Source organism: Sceloporus undulatus, chromosome 1 (genome assembly GCF_019175285.1).
Source record: "Sceloporus undulatus isolate JIND9_A2432 ecotype Alabama chromosome 1, SceUnd_v1.1, whole genome shotgun sequence".
Classification (NCBI taxonomy): domain Eukaryota; kingdom Metazoa; phylum Chordata; class Lepidosauria; order Squamata; family Phrynosomatidae; genus Sceloporus; species Sceloporus undulatus.
The window spans coordinates 209,334,969-209,354,316 of record NC_056522.1 but is presented as its reverse complement, the minus strand read 5'-3'; the positions used below and the strand labels follow the sequence as shown (position 1 = coordinate 209,354,316).

General features: G+C 41.1%; 1 protein-coding gene across 1 annotated transcript in view; it reads left to right on the top strand.

Annotated features, from left to right (window-relative positions):
- Nucleotides 1-797: 797 nt before the first annotated feature.
- Nucleotides 798-19,348, top strand: part of MYO3B (myosin IIIB) — a 392,885-nt gene continuing 374,334 nt past the window's right edge. The window contains exons 1-2 of the mRNA XM_042446679.1: nt 798-846; nt 1,105-1,147. Coding sequence (XP_042302613.1) covers nt 840-846; nt 1,105-1,147 — 50 coding nt within the window. The 5' untranslated portion in view covers nt 798-839. The remainder of the gene's footprint in view (nt 847-1,104; nt 1,148-19,348) is intronic.

The window sequence follows — 19,348 nt, the reverse complement described above, 5'->3', positions numbered from 1 at the left end:
AAAACCAAAAAAAAACACCCATTACTAAGGATTCTGTACAGTGTGAACTGGGAGGAGGTCAATGGAGGGGGGGTGACACCATGAGTTACCGCACCAGGTGACACCAACCACTGCTCCAAGGGAGCCATTTCTCTCCAAGCCAATGTCCTCCCAGCCTTGTCTGTTGAGGACATGGGAAACAGCCTTCTCAGTGGCTGTTAATTCCCTCTGGGGGTACTTCAATTTGCCCTCTCTCTGCTTCAGCCTTCAGTCTTAACTGAAAGATATGCAAATAGTTGTGCTATTTTCTAGTATGCAATATGCATTTCAAGAGTTTTTAAGTTAATATCTTAAAAGTAGTGTTTTAATTGGATATGTCATTTAATGCTTTTTAAATTTTTATGCTCTATGTTGTTTAGTTGCTCTATTTTAATTCATACTGTAAACCACTTTGAGTCACATTTAGGAGAAAACTAAGATATAAATAAAAATTTTAAAAAATGCTACAAGATTCAGTCTCTACCTCTTCTCACTCACATCCCAATATTATTTTCCTCATGCAGTTGGGTCATTTAATGCTGTAAGCCTCTACACAGTTCCTTGGGAGAATGTCCCTTTGCATGGGATCAATCTGTGAACCATGTAATCATGATCACGGGAAGTCTTTCTGAAGCTCCTGCACAATGGAACTGGAATTTCTTCTTCTTTTTAGTTTTATGTTTCTCCCATTCTTAACTGCACCACACACTCAAGTTCCTCCTCAGGTTCTTGTTAATTATTAAATCTTTATCTGTTCTAGGTTTGTTGCTTGGATGAGACAGTACTTCTTCGCTTAGTGCAGCATTTGGCCAACATGAACTATGGCAGGTAGGAAGCATTATTTCCTAAAATCATCCATATATTTTCCCCTGCTAGGCTCTGCCTTAGATATGAATGGAAGTGTAATGTATCTGGGGTGGGGTAGGGTGCACTGCGTCCATCAACAGCTGTTGGGCTGGACAGACAGTTGGAGCAATGCCAGAATGTCTCAGATGTCTTGACTTGAAGGCATTCACGTTCTTGGTTTTTCATCATTTCTCTCTCTCTCTTTCTCTCTCTCTTTCTCTCTTTTCTTGATTATTGCAGCCCTAGTTAAGAATGCTGCAAGTCCTGAAGCAAATCAGACTGGGTAAGACAGAATTGTGTGTGTGTTTTTAAAATTGTCTGACATTTGGAAAGGATGGAAGCTACAGAGGGTTTGGCCTTTCCAAAAAGTGCTATTCCGTCCTGACGTCTTGATTCAGGGACACAATGTGATGAGAGTAGGGATGTCCTTCAGGCACCAAATCTTAATGGCAACCCAAATGAATGCATAGGAGTTGGGGGAGTCTGCAAACTAGAATTTGCAAAGAGAGTCACCTTTCATTATTAAAACATTGCTATCCTATCCACACTTAATTGGTAATAGTGAAAACTAAAAGGGAGGATCATAATGCCCAGTAAAGTGAAAGGCAGTAGGAAAAGAGGAAACTCCACATTACAGGTGGATTGATTCAATCAAGGAAGCCACAGTTCTGAGTTTGCAGGATCTGACAGGGTGTTTTAGAGGTTTCTCATTCAGAGGTTTCTTCATTCACTGAAGTCAGCATAAATAAGCTGGGCTGAAAGAATGGAAGCAATCCTATTTTGAGTGGAGACTACACAGGTTGTAGAATTCACATCTTACATGGGATGTGAATCTAATACATTGGATTCTCTGTCTTGTATGTTTTATTTAAGATAGTAGTGTGGCAACATTTCTTAGCATTAATTCCAAGATCTGTCTCTTTCTGTTCTCACTGGTGAAAGGCCTGAATTTGTGTGACAGAATTTGAGATTCAAAGAGGTAGAATCACCATTCATTTTTCTAGCATTCCTTAGAGGCAGATCCTGAAATGATCAGTTCTCTCCTCCTCATGCTTCGAAGTCTCTGTAGAGTAATGGCAAATCAATGATAAAGCTGCTCCTCCAACCTGAGCAAAATGCCCTTAGTTACAAGATGTATCATTTTTGAAACATTTGAGTTGATCTCATTTCTAGGTAATACTCCTGCTCTTCAGCTTTATTATTGCAGTTATGTGACAAACTGATTTCCTTCATAGGCTCTCTTAGGAAATGCTCAGATGGATTTTAAAAAATATATATCAACTGATATTTAGTAAGGATGGGAAATTCAGAAGTTAATGAGACAGTAAGAGCTAAGCCACCTTAATGCAGGCAGGACTGCAGGTTCAGGTTTTCTGTAAGAACTTTGCGAATAGAATATTTTTAGCTATATTTGTGGGTTTTTTGGTTACATTTTCTGGATTTCTTGTTTCATTTTAATGGCTCTTCCAAGAACTAGTTTTATAGTTCTCCCAAAATGGCTATTCCAAGAACACAATTTCACATTCCTGCTTCATTTTAGATCTCTGCCTTGCTAATGGAATTGTACTGGTATTATCCTGGCAAAACTTAGAGACTCTCATCAAGCTAACTCAAAGTGAAAGAAATGCTTTTGCTCTTCTTAATTGGCTTTGTGAAGACTTCACATGGCCAAAGTGGTTCAGTACACAGTGGTGCCATGCAACTCTTTTTCCTTTCATGATGAATGGCCAAATATGTTTGCATCTGTCTGTAGCTGTTCTCTTTGAAAAATAATTAAAGGGTATGGGATATATTTCATGGATTGCATAGGTGTTTGTGGAAATGGCCTCTCCCTTTTTATCTCATCTGTACTTTCATGTTCTGGGTTCCTATTACCATCTGTGTCCAAACACTCATAGACAGAAGAAATCTGATTTGCTTTCTTCTTGAGCACATTGTACAGTGCACACTGTAAAATGTGTTGTTCTTGCTCAGTTGGCCACCAGTTCTGCACATGCCCCTGGCATTAAACACAATGGGCACTATGCCTGAGGACCAAGCAATCAGCACTTTTGTTTTGATCAGGGAACATTCTGTAAAGAACACAGCACTAACATTCTGCTTACAACAGGATTACTTCCAGTGCTTTAAAATCTGTGTGCCTGAGGTTGTGGTGGGTGGGTGGGTAAAGGCTCATTAACAGAAGAAGGCTAAATCAGTATCTACTGGAAGACATTAACTCAGCCAAACAACATGACAGTTGGGGCTGTTGCGCTAAAGTGAACTTCATTCTTGCAAAGCAAAATGGAGTTGAGATTAGCACATTTTTATATGGCTAGGCAAAGTTGTTCATCTGGTGTAAAAGATCTAAGTTCCTGTCCAGGAGGAGATGCCTATGTACTTGACAAAGCACCCTGTCTGAGATAAAGGCAGGTAGCAACTATGTGCTGTGGTTCACACAATGTTCTTCCATTTCACAACCAGTGGATGTTTATACCAAAATAAATTCTTAAAAACAAATTCCTTTTTTGTGAATAGTCTGTGGAATCCTCTGGTAGTTTTTTTTTAACTCCTGCCCTTCCTGGCATGACTTCCCAGGGCTGACCCCTCACATTTTGCTGTCTGAAGCATAGAACAAAAATGTTCAATTCTGTTTGAGGAAGCCAAATAAACTGACAGCTGAAACTTAATTCAACCCTGGCAGTAAGATAAGACTCAGAGCCTTATTGCACAAGAAAACAAAATGGAAATGGAGCTGGAGAGTAGCACCTTTCTCCATGGCTTACTGTGTGGCATTATACTGCTTCAGCTCTCTTCCTCTTGGAGATGGTTGTAAAATCGTGTTTTTGTTGAATGGATTTTTCCAGGTAGAAAAAAGATGCGCTTTTACAACCATCTCCTGTGGGAAGAAATCTGAAGCACTACAATATGATGTGATAAGGCTCTCAGCACTTTGGTCCTCTTGATTTTTTAGAATTCAGCTCCCAGAATCCCTAACCAGTAGTTATGCTGGCTGGGGTCCTGGGAATTGAAACCCAAAACACTGGAGGACCAAAACTAAAGAACTGTTGATCTAGAATAAAACTTAAAATGCTGTACTTGCTAGTAAATGAGGCCATTTCTACAAGGGGTAAAGGATGTGCCGCTGTGAAATGAAAGGAGATGCAAATGATAACAGCCCCCTAAATACAAATAAGTTTTTTTTTAAAAAGGAAGAGACTGTGTCATTCCAAGAGATAACCACCACACACTGCATAATAACAAGAAAAATAATGTAGTATCAAACAAAATGGTATTGCTGGCTAGAGACATAATCCTTTTTTAGAGGGGCTGCACTATATAATCCAAGGAAGTATATTTTAGGAGATAATTGCAGCCTGTATGCAACCTGGGCTACTCCGGGTTTGTCCCACATCTTTTCAAGAATGGGAAAATCCTGATCTTGAAAAGCTGCAAGAGAAGCCCGGGTTGTGTACGGGCTGGATACTGCCTGGTGATGGGTGAATGCGATAACATCCACCTTAAGAAAGTTACATCCTGGGTCTATCCTGGCAGCGAAGTTAATGTGATAATCTTCTAAATACCCTCAGTTATTTAGCAGGACTTCCTGGGAAGCACCACTCAGGTTTTATGATGCTTATTTGGTGTTTCCAAAAATGCAGCCCAATCAACTGCTTAGGTTGCTTCTGCTGTCAGGTTTGTGAGATGAGGTTTGTGAGTTAGACTGTGGACACAGGCCTTCCCTAAGTGATAACCGCCCAGAACCGATTGCACCCGTCCTTCTTACTATATCCACTCGTCATTCGCGGATTGTAGAATAACACTGTAGTATTGATATATATTTTAATCATGTTTTATTATGTCAATTTTATAGTTTGGGAGGGAGGATTGGGTCAGAGTTTTGTGGGTTTTATTGTTTTTATATTGTGTATTGCATAAATGTTGTTGTTACCCACCTCAATCCCCAAATGGAAGAGGCGAGATAATAATAATAATAATAATAATAATAATAATAATAATAATAATGTGTGTGAATATTGGGTTCTGTGGGCTTAGCACCAGGAGTTGACAATGTTGGCACAAATCCTATTGGTAACTGCTACTAAACACTTTAAATCAATTGTTGACAAGCTAGTCATAACTTATGTAAGTCCCATTAATTCAGTGAGTTTATTATATTTGGGACTATAAATACAGTTCCAGTCTTGCTGTCTGTCTATCTGCAGTTTTTTAGGAGTTATAAAAGGGCTAACCACACATAGAGTTGCCATAAGTCAGGACCTCCAAACCGGGACAAATGTAGGACAAATGTAGGACAAATGTAGGATAACGTTTTCAAATGTAGGACACTTTTATAAAAATGGAGGACATGAAAAAATTGCTGTTTTTTTAAAAAAAAATATAGGGTTAGATGATAGAAGGGGGGTTAAATAAGGGGGTTTGAGAAAGGGGGGCTAAGAAGGAGGGCTAGATGGGGTACCTAGAGGGGTTAGGGTTAGATAAAGAGGATAAGATAGAGAGGGTTAGAGGGGGCTTAGAAAATACTTAAATAAGGGAGTTAGATAGAGGGGGGTTAGATGGGCTTAAATTCTAAAGCACCAGAGTTGTTCTCGCTCACTGCAGGGCTCTCAGACTACAGTACAACCGACAGAAAAATAACCCAGTCTGACAGTACTTTAACTGTCCTGGATCTATGCTATGGAATTCTGGGAAAATGTAGTTTGTTGTGGCCCTCAGGAGCAGAGCTCTGCTGTTCAGGCCAGGAGCTGATTTGCCTGTGTAGTTTGGCTATCTGTGAATTTCACAAACCGCTCCGGATTCCCAGTATGGGGCGGTATATAAATAAATCCTAGTATTATTATATTATTATTATTAAATAAGGGGGTTAGCAGTGGTCCCAAACTGTGCCCTTAAGAGATTTTGGACTTCCATCACCAGAAGCCTCAGACATGTTACTCAATAGTCTGAATTCTGGAGCTGAAGTCCAAATTACTTCAAGAGCACAGTTTGGGGATAACTGGGTTAGGAGAGGGGGGAGTAGATAGAGAGGGGTGGGAGGGGGGGTTAGATGGAGAGAAGGAGGTAGATAGAAGGGGGTTAGAGAGGCCTCAGTTAAAGGTGGGGTAACAGGGGAGAGGGAGTCAGAGAGAGGGGTTAGAAAGGAGAGGGATGTGGTGTTGGGGAGCCTGGGGAGGGGGCTTCCAATGTCCGACGGGGGCGATCCTGGGGGGAGCCTGGGGCCCAAGAGGGGGCCTGGAAGGTGCCCTCTTGCCTCTCCCAGGTGCCAGCCCCTTCCTCCTCTTTTGAGCCTAAATGCCGAGGCTCTTCCCCCTCTTCCTCTCCGACGGCTGGGTCCCTGAGGTGCCCCTCCCCTTTAGTGAGGCAGCTCTCCCGGCACTTCAGAGCCCCTTCCTTGCAAGAGCAGGAGGAGGAGGAGGGCTGGGGCGCAGGGGTTCCAGGAAAGGGCCCTTTCCTTCCCCAGGCCGGCCGGGCTGCCCCAGAGGCCAGGGCCCTTTCCTCCCCTCTCCCAGCGGTCTGCCTGGACGGGCGGGGGCCACTGCTGCTGCCTGCCTGGCCCTGCTCCTCCTCCTGGCGCCTTGTTGCCCTGCCTGACTAAGCCTGCTCCTTGGGAGGGCTGGTCAAGAGGGGCAAGGCAGAGCAGCAGAGCCCTCCCCTGTCAGCTCCAGCCCTGGCTGTTGCGCTCATCACAATATAGGGATGCAGCAGGGCCAGGAGCTGGGCAGAATTGAAAAGGGCGTGATGGGACCAGGAATGCCCCCTAGAAAGTGGGGGAGTCATGCCTCCCACCGGGTTATGGCAAGCCTAACCACACACATTCCATTTTTTGCTGTCCCTGTTGTCTCTTACAGCATGTTCAAAAGCAAAGTGGACAGCTTCAAAGAGTCCACAGAACACCCCACATCCACTGTGGGCCATTTCACGCTTTTTGAACAAAAGCAGAATGGTCAGCAATTCATTTCTGGTGTCAGCCATCTCTTATTGTTCCTTTTTTATTTTTATTTTTTGAGAAACAAAAAGAAGGCAGTTTTGGGTTCTTCACCTTAGTTTTTAGAGAAGAAGCACTCTTCCAGGAGTGCCGTCCTTGTTTTAACAACTGAGGTGTGTGTGTGTTGTAGGGCTCACAAAAAGGGTGGGGCTATGCAGTGGTGTTATTAGAGTTGGTGTCACCCAGTGCGGAGGTGGGCAACTGCCATGCCCTCCCCATGATGCCTGGCCAAACAGGCCCCTCAAGGCATGGGACTCTGAAAGCACTGCTGTTCCCCAGCAGCCAGTGCTAATGATGGCGGCAGTGGTGCAGCCTTTGGAGGGCCCATTTAGGGTCCTGTGTGGCTGCTGAACAAGCAGGAAAATGCCCTTTCTCACTTGCCCAGTAGCTGTGCTAGTCCCTCAGTGTTGTAGCCAAAATCTATGCAGGGGAATTTTACTTAGCTCAAATTGAGAGGGGGTTGGCTACAAGGACCCTACAAAACCATTTCCCATCTATATACCAAGGGGCCGATGGATCCAAGAAATGATGCAAAGGTGAACATTTCCAATTAAAGTATTACACAGCAAGTCACTAACACACACACATTCATACAAGGCTCAGGAAATAAGGGAGGAGGTTTCAATAGATGGAGGCAAAACTAATGGAGATACTTATACAAACCAAGACTTGCATCAGGAACCAATTGGTTGAGGTGGCATGGGTCATTGAGTCTTGGTCATTGGGTGAAGGACCAGGCCAGAACTAATTCAGAGAGCATAGTAACAAAGTGTCCCCATGAACTCCAAACTAGCACACTGAGAGGAGATTTACAGGGGTTTTTTAAGGGCTAAAATTAGCCACAGGGAAAAGATGTTAGATTGTATGAGATAAGGTAATCTGGTCTGGTAATATTCAAGGGAAATTGGAAGGGAGTTACGTCTTTAGCCATCTCATCAGGTGAGACATCTAGGCAATCATCACCCATTCTTCTGATTATGGAGGTGATGATGATCCCATTTACAACTCCCAAACTGCCTTCCTGCCTTGGGATGGGATTTTTCCCGGTGGCCTTGGTGTGACCTGCCTTTCATTGCCAGGTGGTGCTGGGGTCATCTATAGGGTACATCTGGAGTCATGTAGAATAACACACACACACACACACACACACACCAAAATTCAGAAAAATTCACTTTGGCTAACATGCCCAGAGGGCAATGTCACCCAGTGGGGTGGTACACACTGTTAGCCAAAGTGCATTTTTCTTTTGGGATTTTCCAGATGTAAAAAGGTGTAACTTTTGTCTACTTTCTGCCCAATTTCCTTTCGGGTCAACACAAGTTTAATATGACTTAGTGTGAAAATCAACAGGTGTTTTGCGGGGTTTTTTTTAGTTTAAACCCCTGTATTTGCACGGGATTTCCTACGTGTGATAAACTCCATAGGTGAACGCCAAAGCCCATTTCTGCTAAGAAAACCCCCAGATGTTTTTGGAAGCAATAGTGTCACCTCCCCTTAAGTGTCATTTGGTGCAACCTGTACTCACTGCACCCCTCTTGTAATGCCCTTGAATCTTTTTAATATGGGACAAGGGGCAGAAACCCCAAATTGGCTCCAGGCATTGTGAAAAACCCTGATTCAGGTGTTGGGGTCCGTATAATGTAAGCAGCTTGCATGGTTTACTGGTTTCAGTGTTGGACTATGACTCTGGAGACCAGGGTTTAAATCCCTGCTGAGCCATGGAAGCCCACTGGGTGACCTTGGGGAAGTCACACTCTCAGCCTCAGAGGATGGCAATGGCAAACCCCCTCTGAAGCAAACTGTCAAGAAAATCCCTTGGGTCACCCTACCTTTGGGTCACCATAAGTCAGAAACTACTAGAAGACAACAACAACAACAACAACAACAACAACAATGTAAAGAGTAGTTAATGAATCCTGAAATGCTAGCAATGGGGAAGATTCACTTTAGAAATAAATAAAATAAAGATGCAGCAGCCATGTCCAAGCAGTCTTGGAAGAAATGGATTTTCTAGATCCATTTCAAATCGGATTTACAACAGGATAAGGAGTTGAGACTGCCATGGTCGCCTTAGTCAACGATCTCCATCTGGGTACTAACAGGGGAATTGTGACCCTACTGGTGCTCTTGGACCTTTCAGCGGCCTTTGATACTATTGACCATGGTATCCTTCTGGAACGCCAGGGAGAATTGGGAATTGGAGGCACTGCCTTGCAGTGGTTCTGTTCCTATCTCTCAGGCAGATTCCAGACAATTTCTCTTCTAAAAGAGAGCTAAGATCTGGCGTCCCTCAGGGTGCCATCTGTCTCCCATGCTTTTCAACATTTACATGAAACTGCTGGGCAAGATCATCTGGAGACATGGGGCAGGGTGTTATCAGTACGCTGATGACACCCAGATATGTTTCTCTATGTTTTCAACTGCTGCAGTGACTAAAGAAGGCATCTCTCCTCTGAATGACTGTCTTAGGGCAGTAATGGGCTGGATGAGGAAAAATCGACTCAAGCTGAATCCAGATAAGACGGATGTACTTGCTATAGGGACCCCTAACCCGGGAATGGAGATACGCCCACCAGTGCTGGACGGGATCACACTTCCCCTGAAAGACTGTATTTGCAGCTTGGGGGTACTCCTTGACTCATCTCTTCAGTTGACAGCTTAGATAGATGCGACAGTCAGGAGTGCCTGTTATCAGCTTCCTGGTATCGGGTGATCTAGAGTCAGTAGTACATGCACTGGTAACCTCTCGGCTCAACTTCTGCAATGCGTTCTACATGGGGCTACCCTTGTGCCAAGTTTGGAAACTTCAACTGGTACAGAACATGGCAGCCAGGTTAGTTGTGGGCACATCTATAGCCAACCACGTTACACCCGTTCTAAAATCTCTCCACTGGCTGCCTATTTGTTTCTGGGCAAGGTGTTGGTTATAACCTTTAAAGCCTTACATGGCCTGAGTCCAGACTACATGGAGGAGCACCTTCTTCCACATAATCCATCCTGCACACTTAGGTTTCTTGGGAAGAACCTGCTGCAACCCAAGAAGACCAGACTGTCCACGGTGACCCAGAGCACCTTTTCATCTGCCGCTCCTAGACTCTGTAATGATCTGCCGGATGAGATCCGTCACATTACCATCCTAGAAGCCTTTAAAAAGGCCGTTAAGACAAATCTCTTCCAGCTGGCCTTTCCAGATTAGCCTTTTTCAGTTAGCCTTCCCTCATTGATATAATTCATCCTGTTTTCCCCACAAGAAGAAGACATTTCTCTCACCCAAATCTACCTGTAATTTTAGCGAATTCCTAACTGGAATGTTCTTTTAATTTATTCTATTGTTCAATTTCCTTTTATGGTTTTGCTTAATGATTTTATGGGTGGGGGGGAGGTTGGGATATGGGGTTGTTCTTTTTAATTGTAATTTTATTCTTGATGTTTTATTGTTATAATTGTTGTAATCTGCCTTGATTCCCCTGGGAAAAGGCGGAAAATAAATAAATAAATAAATAAATAAAACCGCAAGCAAGCCTGTTTTAGTTGTCATTGCACTTAAACAAATCTTCCCATCTACAACCAATCTAAAGAGATGAATGGTTATTGATGAATTATGCTCTATTCTTAAGCAAGGTAAGTCTTTTCCATTTGAGCTTTGCAATATTTTCTTTAGCAGTAATAACACGTGAAGTTTGCACCTTTGTACAGTCTGAGAAGTGGTGTAAAAAGAACTGTTAGATACGTTCTCTGTTTCCTTTTCCTTCAAATAGACAAAGCTTAATGTAAACTGTCACTTGATACATTACACACTGGGCACTCTTGTACTAATGGCTTTGTTATGAGACAAGACTAGAGGACAATCACAAAAGATTTGTTACGTGATTTAAACAAAATCTATGTGATCCTTACATTTCTTTTAATAAGCTCCTTTGGTTGGTTATTTTTATTGCAGTTATATCATTTAGATTTTAAAAAATCTGTACAACTCTGGGCATTTCTGAGATGGCAGCTATTGTAAAAGCTAATGTCTATTGTTTATGGATAGGAAAATAGCTGCATTATTGTTTACAGGCAAAAAAGTTTCACATTACGAGACAAAATGATGTGAATGACACCTGCAAGTTTTTAAAATGATTGTTATCAGCACAAGTTCCCCCTCATAATGTTGTTGTTGTTATATTTATTCATATCCAGCCCTTCTCCCAGGACTGGGATTCAGGATAGCTTACAGTATTAAAAAACAGTACAATTAAAAGTATACAAAAATAATATATTAAAACAGAATTAAATTACTACAATAATAAAACAAATTACATGTTAAAATAGACTCGTTTTATTACGAGTAAACCTTCAAAGCCAGCTGAAAACCATTGACCCTTGTCCATTTGGATTTCCTGCTTACTAAAAGTCTATTTCAAATTGGTTCTGATATAGCTACACCAATGGGGTAACTCAAACTGCCCTCCATTTCATAGATCAAAACTGGGTCACGTGTGACCAAGCAACATCAGTGTGTGGTCAAGATGTCAAAAGTTATAAATGAGGGAGAACAGATAAGCTAGGAGAGGTTGTAGTAGTTTGTTTTAGCCTGAGCCTACTAGGAAGGCAAGATTTAATCCTCTCATCTCCCCGTGCTGATTTAGCTGGTGCAAACTACTTTCCCACTTTGAACTCAGGCTGTATCTACACTGCAGAGTTAATGAAGTTTAGCATCGCTTTAACTGCCATCGCTCAGTGATATGGAATTTTAGAGATATTTAGCCTTCTCTGTCTGAGAGCTCTGGTGCAACACAGTGGCATCATTAGGGTTGGCATCACCTGGTGTGGTAACTCATGATGTCATGCCCCTTATACAACATGCTACAGAATCCTTAGTAATGTCTTTTGTACTAATGTTACTTGTAAATTGCAATTTTACTGTACACCACTATGATCATTGCGGAATAGCGGTCTATAAATAAAAATTATTATTATTATTATTATTATTATTATTATTAAATTGTAATTCCCCTATTTCACTGAACGTAATGGCAATAGTTGTGATGTAAACAACTAGCAAAATTAAAATTATACTTTCAAATTACAGCATTATATGCACAACCTAAATGCATTTACATATACATAGTGAAGATTTGGCAAAATGTGATGTTTTAAAAGAAAATTTAAAAAGAATTTAAAAATTAATTAAAATATTTTAAATTTTTTTTACAATTTTGAAATATGAAATTTTAATTTTAAAAAATCCTGGGGGTTCTCATTTATGCTTCCACTGAGCTTAGTCCTACTCCAACCATCTCTTAAAGCATTTAAAAGGGAAGCAGGTGAATCCTACAGCCCGTTTCTGCCAAAACATAGCTATTTGAGGAGCAGTGGTGTCACCCCCCCTTTTAGGGTGCCACCTGGTGTGGGCCGCACCCCCTGAACCCCCCAGTGAAACCACTGCTGCCACAACAAACTGCAAATCTCAGGTTTCCATAGGATGGTCCCATGACAATTAAAGCAGTGTCAAACTGCATTAATTCTACAGTGTGGCAGCAGCCTCTGTCATCTTCTCAGAAACATATACCAGGACAACTGGAAGAGGGACTCATACTTCCATGAGGACACTAAAGACAAAGTCCTCAGTATCTTCACAAATATTACAACCAAGTTTAGCATCCAGCAACATTTCTCCAAGGGAGTTTTTGTTGTTGTGTACCTTCAAGGATTCCATAGGATGAAGTCATGACAGTTAAAGTGGTGTCAAACTGCATTAAGTTCTACAGTGTGGCAGCAGCCTCAGTTTGCAATAACTGAAGTAAGCTGAGGACAAAGGGGAAATGTAGGAGGAGGAAAGAGAAAAAATAGAATGATGGAGGATTAATTGGGACTGACAAATTGGGACAGTTGGAAGGTATGAGACCGCTAAGGATGCTGTTCTATAGAGGTGCATAATATGGGGCTACATTAGTGGCACCAAATGAATAGGAATCTTTATGAGATCCAAATAATAAACATTCAGGTTGCTACCAGCCTTGCCAGGATTTTCATTTCCTGGCATTATGTTGTGTGATGGTACAATACATAACATTCCAACAAATATGATTGAATGCGGGTTCATTTTGTTAAAAAAAGAAATTATGTTCAGGGAGGATGTTGAAATATAAATGCAACTGCATTCCAAATAAACTAAGAAAAGAAAATGCTTAACTCCTTGAAAAGGAAGACAGAGATACAGCCCTGGAAGGAACGATGCTGCTGACAGTTTTGACTGCAAGCAAGAAGAGTGAAAGAATTGCCTGTATCTACTGACTTAGCTCCAGTGAGATTAGGAATCTCTTGGAAAGAAGGGCTGGCAATCAGCACAGTGCTGTAAAAACAGCAGGGACATCACAAATGAAATTTATGAAAGCCAGGATCTTGGCAGGAGAGACTTCCAGCTGCTTTTGCAGCTGGAAAAATGAACCAGCAATCAGTGCCATATAATGGAGCACTGGTGAATATTTGCTTTAAAAATAGTAATAAAAGAGGAGGAGTAAGAATTCTCTGTTGCTGTTCTGTTAGCCTGAAACATAGCACAGTATGAGCGGAAGTGAAGGTTGAAAAACTGATGCTCTTCTTTCCCTGCCGTTTCTTTTCAGAACTTAGCTGCTTATGACAAGTCCTAACCAATGAGAACCAAACTTAACTCATTTGTGCCCCTTGATATTGGCTTTCCACTCTTCTCACTGCTATCTCCCATTAAGCTCCATGGCAAGATTCTCACTGAGTTTAACGGATCTGGACTGTAGAATTGCACCCATTGATTGGCTGCTTAATGTCCCAGTCACTTCAAGGGGTTTTTAGCTAGCAAAACACTACTATAGGGAATACTACTAAATTTCTTCCCCATCTCTATTAATTCTTCTTTCTTTAGTCAGGATTCTTTATTATGAAAACAGAATACAATTATGTAATTTGGGAACATTAGCTTAATGGTCTTAACAGGAAACCCTTTTAGATGACATGTCCTATTCTTTCAGCAAGTACATTTCTTTTCTTGCTATCTACTACCATTCCAAGTTTTTCAGCTAAATCTGTGTTCCATTTAATCAAGGAAAGCATGACCCTGACTTTGCAAGACCTCACTGTTGATGAGCGGGGCTCTTGCAGGTCTCTTATTTATAGGGTCATCATATGTCAAATCCCACTTGATCGTACTAACGACTGCAGGGATAAAATGGAGTTTGGTTCTGCTGCCCTGACACTGGCTATGTTAATTGGGGAGGTAACCAGATTTGTTTGAGAAAAGGATTATTGTAAATAAGTGAGAACTGGACAGTGAAGAAACCCAACAGAAAGAAAATCAACTCATTTAAGACATGGTGCTGGAGAAGAGTGCTGAGGGGACCATGGACAGCCAAAAAGACAAATAAATGGGTCCTTGAACAGATTAAACCTGAACTCTCTCTGGATGCCAGGTTGATGAATCTAAAGCTATTGTACTTTGGCCACATCTTGAGAAGGCACAACTAGCTAGAAAAGGCAATATTGCTACGGAAGGTGGAAGGCAGTAGAAGGAGAGGAAGACCACATGCCAGAGAGGCCACAGGCCTGAATCTATAGGATCTAAGTGGAGCAGTGGAGGATACTGGATCTTGGAGATGTTTCATCCACAGGGTTGCCATGAGTTGGGGCTGATCTGAGGGCAGTGAACAACAACATGTAATAAAATGGGTGCCTGCAAAAATGAATATGCCAGGCTCATGCAAAATGACCTGCTTTCAGCCTACTTTCAACCTATGATAGTTTGTATATGAAAATGTTTAATGTTTTATTTCAAAAATCAGTATTTCTAGTCTGTCATGCTCTCCATGAGATAAAGCTTTCCAACCCTCAAATAGGAAAAAATTCCTTACAAGGGATACCTAGCAAACCTAGCCTCAGCAGAACTTTAGGCTCAACTCCCCAAAGACCTTAACAAACCACACAGTACTATAAGCCTCTGGAAACAGACATATTAAAACAGGTCTATCACTCTGCAAAGGGTCTTAATATGCTAAAGGCACCAGATCTTGTCTTATATTGGAAGCTAAGCAGGGTCAGCTCTGGTTAGTACTTGAATGGGAGGCTGCCAACAAATACCAGGTTCTGTAGGTTCTATTTCAGAGAAAGGAACGGGCAAAAACACCTCTGAGTATTTCATGCTGAAAATCCAGTGAAATTCATGGGTCACCATAAATCAACAGGTGACTTGAAGTCAAATACATATGCACAGACCTCCATGCAAGTGTGTATAATAGGGCAAGGTTGCTCAGATATTATACTATAGGCATATCTCTAGAAAAGCAATATGAAACTATGAATAGATCAATACAGCAATATTCTCAGAATTTCTTCAGAAAAAAACAGCTTTGATACGTAATAGAATTTCAGGAAATGCCTTACGTAATTGGCTTCAGTGAGTGAAATACATTTAACCTTGGTTAATATAAACTATGATTTACTGGAATATTTGTATCCCTGAGCACATTTCCTTAAATGGGTGCCCACATATTTGATAGTTTTGGATAATTTTGGCTAATACTTGTTCACCATAACTCAGCAATTACTTGAAGGCACACAAGAACAATATAGAACTAGAAACAGTTGTAGTTCTATGAGGAGAATTTCAACATCTTCATAAAATTACATTTCCCAAAAGTCTTTGTAAAAACCTGTGATAAACATTTCAAAGTCGTAACCGTATTAGTCTGGAAATTAGTACGCAAAGGAATCTTGCAGCAACTTTGAGACTAACTGAAAGAGAATAATTGGTAGCTTTTATAGACTTGAGCCTACTTACTCAGATGCATGTGGTGGAGTGGAAAGCCCAGGGACAGACTTATCCAGCAATATTTGTGTGAGAAATGTTCCTGGGAACACCCTGTGGGTGTGCAGATGAGGTGACAAGTTCAGTTTTAATTGTGATTGTTGGGGAACAAGGCAGGTGGGAGGATATTACCTAAAGTCAAGGTTAGTGGATAATCAAACAAATGACTATTGGGATGTAGTGTGGGCTCTAAAAAGATGATGTGATGAGCTGGTCAAGAGAGCCTCCATGAGGCTGGTGTGTTTGTGTTAGCTAATGTTATAATGTGTGTAGTATGCCAGGAAACCATTGCCTCTGTTCAACCCTCTGTTGTTGTACTGTAGTTTGTAGATATATTCGAGTTCTGTTGTTTCTCTTTGTAGTCTTTTTTATTCAAGGGCTACTGTCCTGAGATACGAGATGGAAATACCCTGGAAGATTGAAGTATTCTGCAACAGGTTTTTGTGTATTCTCAGTTATAAAGTGTGATTTACATCCATTTTTCCTCTTGCATAGGGACCAGCCTATTTGCCCAATGTAGAATGTTGAATGGCATTGCTGATATAATATGGCATAAATCACATTGGAGGACGAACAAATGAAAGTCCCTAATATTGTGAATAATGTCATTAGATCCTGTGATGACACTTCTTGAATAGATAAGCGGGCAAAATTGGCATCTAGGTTGTGGCAGGTTGTGTTTTAGTCCAGATTATTTTCCTACTCTCTCGTGAGCACTTCTGCAGAGTTACCTGTTCACTGCAAAAACATTCAGCAAACCATGTTATTCCTGATGACAAATCAGTATGAATATTTTATCAGTCAGGCCCATATATTGTTACACTTCAGGCTTAGAACGATGAGCTTCTTATGAGCTGCCACTAAATATCGCTGTTGTTTTGTAATGTGAACGATTGTGGTTCCCAACACATAAACTGGAGAGGAGTTCCCTCATGGCTGCAAAACATTTCTTTAATGTAAATTTGAGCAAGTACAACTGAAAGGTAGGCTGGTGGGTTTCTTAATTTGGAATTCTAGTGAAATGACCCTTAACTCATCTTTTTAACTCATGTAAAAGATAGCATTCAATATGTAAAATCGGAACTTGAAAAAGTAACTTTCCCAAACTGTAACTCCTCAAATTTCCCAGCATGGTAATGGGTGGCAGTAGGATGGGGAGGGGGCAATTCCAAGGATTATAGTCCAGCAAAGATTGTAGTACTTTTTCCAGGTGTTGTGAAAAACTATTAGAAATGCTATCCAAAAGCAGTTAACAGCTGGACAGATCTCTCTATATGAGCAATAGTAAAATGGCTGCTGGGAAGAGTGGAGCATGTGTACATGCATACTTATGTGCTGTGGAAGGAGGGATGTTTTGCATGTTGTGACAATACAGTGTGTAACTGCATAACCATTAAGGGCTGGGGTGGTTTTGTGTTTTTGCCTTTTGTCACAATGCAGTATCATCTTCTGCATTGCTGCATTTCTAAAGAGTGAATGATAACTGCTCATCTACATAAGCAAATGTAAATGAATTTATTCTAAGACAGTCTTGTGACCACACCTAGTGACTCTACAACCACTGGGCATCGAGTCTGCTTCTATGTGCAAACTTCTGTCTTGAGTTCAATTTCTTGGCTGCTCTGGAGTGGGGCAGGTATTGGCTCATCGTCAAATAATGGATCCCATGGTTTGCAGCCTTCACTGATAGCAACGGATGTTCAGAGGACTGGCTTTGGTTGTGGTAGCATGTTGGCCTTCCAAATTTATAGCAGCAGAAAAGGATGGGCAAAAGGTTACCACCATTGCAATGAGAGATCAGGACGTGGGATGGGCCCACATACCATTTTGAGGAATGTGGGATGACAAGGAATGACTGTAGTTGGCAGGTTACTGCTATGCAATAGACATTTGTAATAATGTACCTTTAACATCCACATTTATCTCAGAAAATGTCCTGAGTCAAGCTATTGTATATTTTTACTGCTAGGTTTACCTTTTCATCTGTGCAAAATTTTCTAGCTCCTGAAGCCTTCTTCCAGCTCATTTGCTCCTTTTTCTTACTAATCCTTTTACACCCCAAGTAGTGTAATGCATTCTGTTTTCACCTACATAATTGTTTGAGATGAAATGGCTTTTTTTCTGAAGGAGGGACTAGTTTTTCTATAACACTGGGCATCCCTTTTAACTCTGCTCCACAGCTCTCATATACAAAACTATGGTCTTACAAAACTATCAAGTATCCTGCAATTGAAATTCGCCAATTTGAAAACTGTGAGAAGGCTGGATGCCCCAAGGAAACAGAAGAGTCATAAATGGAGGATACGTTCCTGTCAGCTGTATAGGTTGAGGATCAGTGCTGTAGTGGAGCCAGGATTTGCTGGGTTGAAATGTTGGCTCCAGCACACAGAAATCACTTTTTACTGCTCTTCAATGATAGCAAAATTCATCTATGGTCAATAAGGGAGGTAAACATACATACACACCCATTTAAATTTGTTACTGGCAGAGGTATAAAGTCCACTCAAGATATTTTGCTGCCTGACATGGATTAGGAAATGCCTCCCCTGCTCAACATCCACTGAAGTTTGGGTTGTGTGCCTTCAAGTCATTTTCAATGCATGGCAACCCCAAGACAGGGATTTCTTGGCAAGATTTGTTTGGCGGTGGGCTATCCTTGCTTTCCTCTGAGGCAGAGAGGGTGTAACTTGCTCAAGATCATCCAGTGGGTTTACATGGTTCAGCAGGCATTTGAACACTAGTCTCCAGAGCTATAGGGTGCATCTGCACTGTTTGTAGATAATGCAGTTTATAATAATGCAGTTTAACATCATTTTAAGTGCTGTAGCTCCATCCTCTGGACTCCTGGGATTTGTAGTTTTACAAGGTGCCAAAGAGCACTGGTGCCTCACAAACTACAGATCCTAGGACTCTCTAGGAGGGAGCCATAGCAGTTAAAGCAATGCCAAAATGCATTATTTCTACTCATAGTCCAGTGCTGAAGCCACAACACCACATTATCTCTGAAGTCAAGGTACACCTTAATTAAAGCCAGCCAAATTATTTTGGCTTCTGTGGAAGATAGTAACACAAGCCACCATCTCTACCTGTCATTAAAAAAACACAACAAAACAGTGATAACAAAATAAATATTTAACATTTTGCTGCCCTTTCATGACACCTAAAATCTGCTACCAGAGGTGATTGCCTAATGGGCTATGACCGGACAAACATTGATATTTTGCCATCTGTGTGGTGTTCAGGAAGTATAAAATTATTGTCATTTCAGTTATTTCGTTTTATTTCTTTGTAATGAACATTTATTCAAGGTAAAACATCTAACTGTCCTGTCTGTGTCATATGGCTGATAGCAGGACTGTGTTCCAATTATTCTGAGCTTTTCCCCATTATATGTAAGAAAAGCAGACATTAGTATAAGCTATTAAAGTCTCTGAGGGAGCTTATCATTTTTAGAATCCGTTCACTTATCATTAGTGAATTAAATGGCTCTCTAAATATTTTAGAATATATCAAATGTCACAATAGCACAGAATATGAATAATTCATTGTAGAAAATTACCTTTCTGGTGTTTGATACAGCAGGAACAAAAAAATACCAAAAAAAGTACTGAAATCATTCACTTAAGGGTGATCTATGAAGAAACACTACCAGTCAGAATATTAAATTTCTCTAATCTTGT